This window comes from Ctenocephalides felis, unplaced genomic scaffold, assembly GCF_003426905.1.
Source record: "Ctenocephalides felis isolate EL2017-DRISC unplaced genomic scaffold, ASM342690v1 CF-g0.4_SCAFFOLD_01170, whole genome shotgun sequence".
Taxonomy (NCBI): Eukaryota; Metazoa; Arthropoda; class Insecta; order Siphonaptera; family Pulicidae; genus Ctenocephalides; species Ctenocephalides felis.
In genome coordinates, this window is record NW_020537324.1 from 76,054,559 (window position 1) to 76,061,189 (window position 6,631).

Consider the following 6,631-nt stretch of genomic DNA (forward strand, 5'->3'; position numbering starts at 1 on the left):
TTTTATCTGGTTTGCCCTCTCAACGAAAACCAAGCAATTTTTTGCCCAGAGAAGTAGCTTTAGGGTTTCTGGAGACTTTTTACCTTGTGCAATTAAAAAAAATCTAATGCCTTAAAATAATATTTTTCAAATTACCAATGATGGTGAAAGAACTTAATTTAAGTTGGTTTTGTGGGCAAACTATTTAATCCCTGAAAAACTTAAAGCCAAATGACTCATATACTTAATTTAAGAGAGGAGTCTGCTTTAGAGGCTGCAAAAAATCGCTTTTATCTTTTGAGGAATTTTTAGGGAAGGAAATAAATATTAAATTGAAACGAAACTTTCAGGTTTTGTTGTTACATATTTCAACATTCTTCTCAAATTTTTTCATTAAAATATATGTCATAATATGACGGGTATAAGCATTTTGCCGATGCGCCACGAGCATGCAGACGGGAAAGATGCAAGTCATAATTTCCATCCGAAACAAATATATATTTTCAATAGTATAGATTCTAGTCGAACCAAAAAAAGCCAGGAAAAAATGAGAAATAAAACAATTTTTCGCAAATTGAACAAAAAATCATGTTTTTTGATACAGAATTTCACTTTAGATTGTTTAAAAAGTGGGTTAATTTTAACTTGTTTTAAGTTTTTTTTAGGTTTAATCAGGATAGTTTTTATTCTGAATACAATGAATTCTGTCTCGTTTCGATAGGACGTTCAGTTTTTTTGGTATCTTTCCCGCCAATTAGGTAAAATCGTAAAAATGAAAAACCGAGAAATTGCCCGACAAAGTTTTCATTTGACGCTTGCTCACTATTTTTTCTATGATTCCGAAAATAATTTAAATTTGTTTCTGAAATTTCAATGATATATTCTTAGCTAGTTTTGGAAGACATTTTTGCAAAAAAGCGATTTTTCTAAAGCAGGCTCCTCCCTTGAGGTTTACCAGACAAACTCCAAACTTAACATTTAATCAGAAAAATCTGCAAAATTAATGCTCCTCTAACTTTAATATTATTTTACTTCTCGTGATGGATTTCTTGACGTTTTTGTTATTTTTAGATGAAGTTGCGTGCATCCTTGGCAAAAGAAAAGTCCTTGCAAAAAGAAACTGCAGGACCTCAAGAAATCACCAGAACCGAATTGCCGACATACCACTATACCACGACGCACTATACAACACGTTACAAGTAAGTATTGGACTAGTATTTATCAGGTTAATATTAAGGTTTTAACTGATATATGATTTGTTGTATTTTTAGTCCAAATAATACTTCCAATACATATCTGGAAATGGAGAGAGCGCCTTTGAGATCGTCGCAGTCGTTGCCGCATCAAAACACCACAAGGTAATGAAAATAAATCATTTTTAACTTCCCGTAGGGTAATTATAGTAATCGAAAATGATTTATTTTGCATTTCTCGACGTTTTGAAGGTTTCTGAACATTTTACAGGCATACCTCAGAAAAAATGGATATGCGTGTGTGTCCTACGTTAATGATCTAAAAAACTTTCTGCTTGTATTGACAAAACAATTGCTTTTGAGGATAAAAAATTATTACATCTTTTTTTATTTTTCATAAAATATTTTTGTAATTTTGTAATGGTCAGGACCATTTGGTGGATGTGGAGAAATATTTCAACCAATCGATTATTGCTTTAGTTAGGTTGTCCACAAATTTAACTGGACAGAGTAGCATTGAGTGAAAAATCACCAGAATGATATTTTCCAAACCAATTTTGACATAGCTGTTTTTGACACATAAAATATTTTAGCAAACCCAAAAATTCATTGAAGCAATCTAAGAGTAAAAGCAGCACTGAATTTCCAACCTTATACTATTTAATGATACAATAAACATTAGTTTGTTTTAAATTAATATCATTTTTAACCATAGTTACTGACAGTGAGTAATAAACTTACGTTATATTTACGATTTTTTTGCTTTTAAAGCCTTGTATAAAACTCTGTTCGCGTTAAACTTTGCAATTAATTTTAATATTTAATATCACTTTTCTTGTGCATATTTCAAGTCGAGTCTTGTCACTGACCTTAAAATAAAGCACTTTGCCAAGCAGTCAGAAACTTGATTTACCTAATTTTATGGTTATTTTCGTAAATTGCAATATAAAAGTTTAACATATTTAGTGAGGGCTAGTTGAACATAAAGAATTTTTCCATTCCGCAACATTCTCTTTCATAATTTTTAGTTTCATATGAGCAGTTTATCGCATATATCATTTTCAGACTATAATGGGTAGTTGTAATTATATTATAAAGTAATGAGATATATTCAAATTCAAGCTTATCTTTTTAAAAAGTCATTTAACCCGGCAGAAAAAACATAACTCCGGCACCAGGAAAGCAAGGTTGAAAACTAGGACTGTCTTGGCCAAACCAGGGCACCTTATTTTAGTTAAATTTAAGAAGCATTTTTTGTTAAACGTTTTACCGATACTATACTACATTACATTAAAATCACCAAAATTTTCAAATTGCCCCCCTGAAATCAGAAATTGCCCTCCGGTTGTTTTTTTTTAATTGAATTCGAAATGAAATGACTATTCTTAATGTTCTGGAGATAAATTGATTTATTTGTTTGTGATTTACATTTGATTTGCTCAGATATAACAAGATAGCAAAAATAATGAAAGTTACAGTATTTGTAATAATATTTTTGAAAACGTTAAAAATTTCTCGAATATTTCATTACGGTACGAGAAGTTTCAGCAATTTGCTTTAAGGCACGATGCCATACACCACTAGTTTTGTATAATTTTCGATATCAAACTTATGTTTCTTTTTCCAGATCGCACAGTATTTCGCACGACATGATATCCAAAGATCAGAGCTACTCCAAGCGCAAAGTCACGAAAACCTCCAAAAACGATAGATTTGTCCGAAATCGAGAATATACCCGATAAATACATTGCGCACATACGCAAAGGCAGTTGCGATTCATCGACGTCCATCAAGACCGTCGACTCTAGTCGAAGTAGTAACATCGAAAACTTCCGAAACGAAGACCACATAAGCATCAGCCACTCCAAAATACCTTCGGAAAAAGCCAGACGTGTCCTTTTAGGCACAGAAATCGACAGGAATGCTGTTAATTCCGAACCGGTTTGGCACAAACGCGAACAGTATTCTTCAGAACCGTCTAGGAATTGGAAGTCTGAAGACTCGCACAGTAGTTCTTTAGAATCCCAGACAAGTTTGAATTCTAATTTTAATCAACCAGTGCGTCGGTTAGATTCTGGGCCACTGTTACCAGTGCACAGACAAATAAGGTACAACCAGGATGGTAAGTTGGTTATGGAGCATAAGACGGAACCCAGGAGCAACGATCATGTTGAAATTGTTTTTGTCAACGCGGCTATCGAAAAAAGTCCTGCAAAGTCTTCGAGTGCGAGCAGTATCCCGGAGGTGCCTTTGAGGAACATCAGGAAATCCAAAAGGGATCATATGTGTCGAAGCGTGTGGCGAGGAGATGATCGATCGTAATCCTAGCATCGATGGTAAGGCTGCTGCATTTTTAGGCACAATAAGTGAAGATCATAGTCAACGCAGGACGCGTTTAAGTGGTGGTGACTCTGATGCTACATCCAGATTTGTCAACAACGAACGGTTATCACCCTCACACTTTTCCAAAAGGCATAAAAACAGTTCTGTGTCAAGTTTGGATACACTCAGAAGACGCAACAGTGATCCTGCCACAAAGTAGCCACCGTAGACTCGCATCCTGATGGTTCCCAAAGCATTACATCAAACTACGTGCCGCATGTTGACTGGAAGCACTTTAACGCCCATGAGTTCTCCTTGGAAGGCCATAAGTTCCACCGAGTGCCCAGGTTCAACAAAGAAGACAAATGTGCCTCCTGCAACAATACAATCGATCAATTCGTTACCCCGGGGTACAAATGTTCTGAGTGCAAACGGTTTTTCCACACAAAGTGTATACAGAATGGGGCAGTACACAAAGCTCCTTGCAACGTAGGTGTTAGGCGGAAACCGCGCAAACACCAACGTGCAGTCGCCGATGCTTTGTCCGGTAACTTCAATCTGACGGGTACATCGGAGTTCCAAGACAGCAAAGACCAAATTATAGCAGGTGCTAAGGAACTGCAGAACATGCAAGACTTTATCACCAAAAAAATGTACAAAATGGAATCGGAGGTCGGTGAAAAACCTAGCGAAGTCGACAGGGTGTTCAAGCACGCGTTGCAGGAATTCAAGGACAATTTAGTGGCTTCGTACAGTGTTGCAAACCGGCAAGGCGTAGAGACTTTAAACATCAAATACAAAGATCTTATCGCCAATTTTATACACGTCATGGAAACCGTGTGCTCGCAAGAACACAAAACAGAAGGCTTTGCGGTGACTATGTGCGTGAACGCTTTTCGTGGCTTCATGGACGAGTTCATGCACTCGCGTGCTGAAGCTGAAAAACCTAAAACCAAACGGAAAAAAGAGAAAAAACGCAAAGCTGAAGATCACGTTTACGCAGGCCACACGTTCGTCCTAACCATCATCAATATACCTACAGCATGCGAAATCTGTACATCATTCTTCATGTGGCCTATAGAACGTGGTTTGGTGTGCCAAGCATGCAAACTCACTTGTCACAAGAAGTGTTATATAAAAGTTACCCAAGAATGCGGTGGATGCAAAGACAATATCAATATCGGTCTACGGATTTTCGGAGTTGCCCTGCACAAGTTGACAGCAGGTGACGGCAAAATTCCTGTCGTTATCGATAGGTTGATCACCACGATCGAGATGTACGGTTTGTACACCGAAGGTATATACAGAAAATCTGGTTTAAGTTCCAAAGTCAAAGAGTTGAAGCTGAAAATGGATGAGTCTGATCAAGGTACCATCAAATTTGAAGGTTATCCTGTACACGTGCTTGCAGCAGTTTTGAAAAGTTTTTTGCGTGATATGCCCGAACCGTTGTTGACTTTCGATTGTTACGATGACTTTATACGTGCAGCGAACTTGACAGACCCCGCAGACAAAGTGTCGACGTTGTTCACGATCTTAAAAAAGCTTCCAAAGTGTAATTTTGTGCTCATGGAACGCCTGATATTCCATTTAGCGCGAGTTGCCCTGCACGAAGAGACGAATCGCATGAACGCCAGCGCGCTGGCCATAGTTTTTGCACCGTGTATACTACGCACAAACAAACTCCTACCAGCCCAAGACAGTTTACAAGACATCGGCCGACAGACACAGTGTATAGAAACCATCATCACCGAACAAATGCGTAAAGTGCGTATGACTTTAGCGGATATCAACACTTTAGACTCGGCTTGTCACACCGCGACGCACCGCCTGTCGTCGTTGAGAAGTTCCAAAATCTTTAGCCCGGAAGAACTTTTACCTCCTAGTCAAGAACAGCAAGGTCTAAGTTCACCAGACAGGGAAGAAGAAGAGGCTTTGCTCGTTGGACACATCGAGGAAATCCAGAAAGAAAAGGCTTTGTTGACTTCAGCACTACCGAGTCTGACGAGGGCGACGTCGGATGATGATTTGTTGTCGACGGATTTGGATGGCGAGGGGAGTTTGGATGATATATCGACGACGACGACGAACGAACCACCGAAAAAGACCAAGGTTGTCATCACTAGATCGATATCTGGGGGACATTGTACGGGGAATTCTAATTCGCACTTGAGGTTACCGAGGCAGAGCTCTTCTGAACAGCAGCAGAGGTTGGAGGATTGTGAGGATGATCCAATTATGGTTTAGTAACCATAAGATACTTGGACAACCAGGAGAAGAGGTCTTACCCAAGATGATCGAATTATGATCGACTTTCCACCAACGTAACCACCAAGTTCTGGACTCAAATAAAAGAGTTCTTACCCAAGATGATCTTGTTATAGTTCAGTAACCACCAAATACTTATTTCTCATGGTTTTTGGACTACTAAGACAAGAGCTCTTTACCAAGATGATCAAATTCAGGTTCAGTATCCACCAAGAAAATTATTTCTGGTAGTTTTTAGGCAATCAAGACCAGAGCTCTTCCCTAAGATCATCCGATTACAGTTCAGTGACCAGCAAATACTTGTTCTGGAGGTTTTTGGACAACCAAGCTAGGAGATTTGAAACAAGATGATATAGTTATGATTCAGTAACAACTAGATAACATTTCTGGTGATTTGTTCTGGTAGTTTTTGGACAACCAAGACAAGAGCTCTTACCCAAGATGATTTAGTGATGATTCAGTAACCATCAGATTGGACTAGATGGTTTTTGTTTAACTAAGAACAGAGTAATCACACAATACTTGTTTCTGGAGGTTTTTGGACAACCAGGACAAGAGCTCCTTTACAAGATGATCCAATTCTGATTCAGGATCCACAAGATTCTTATTCTGGTACTTTTTGGATAACCAAGACAGAAGCTCTTACCCAAGATGATCCAGTTATAGTACAGTAACCACCAGATGCTTGTTTTTGGTAGTTTTTGGACAACCCAGATCAGAGCTTTTCTCCAAAATAATTTTATTACGGTCTCCTACACACCTGATATTTGTTCTGGTAATTTATTCTAGTGGTTTTTGCACAACCGAGACCAGAACTCTTTCTCAAGACAATCCGATTATGGTTTAGCAACTAGTAGATGCATGTTTTT

At 38.1% G+C, this 6,631-nt stretch overlaps 1 protein-coding gene across 1 annotated transcript; it reads left to right on the top strand.

Annotated features, from left to right (window-relative positions):
- Window positions 1-1,050: 1,050 nt before the first annotated feature.
- LOC113367642 lies at window positions 1,051-3,267 on the top strand. Its single transcript, XM_026609231.1, has 3 exons — window positions 1,051-1,178; window positions 1,251-1,337; window positions 2,800-3,267. The coding sequence occupies exons 1-3, from the start codon at window positions 1,051-1,053 to the stop codon at window positions 2,912-2,914; spliced, it is 330 nt and encodes a 109-aa protein (XP_026465016.1). The 3' UTR covers window positions 2,915-3,267.
- The last annotated feature ends 3,364 nt before the right edge of the window (window positions 3,268-6,631 follow it).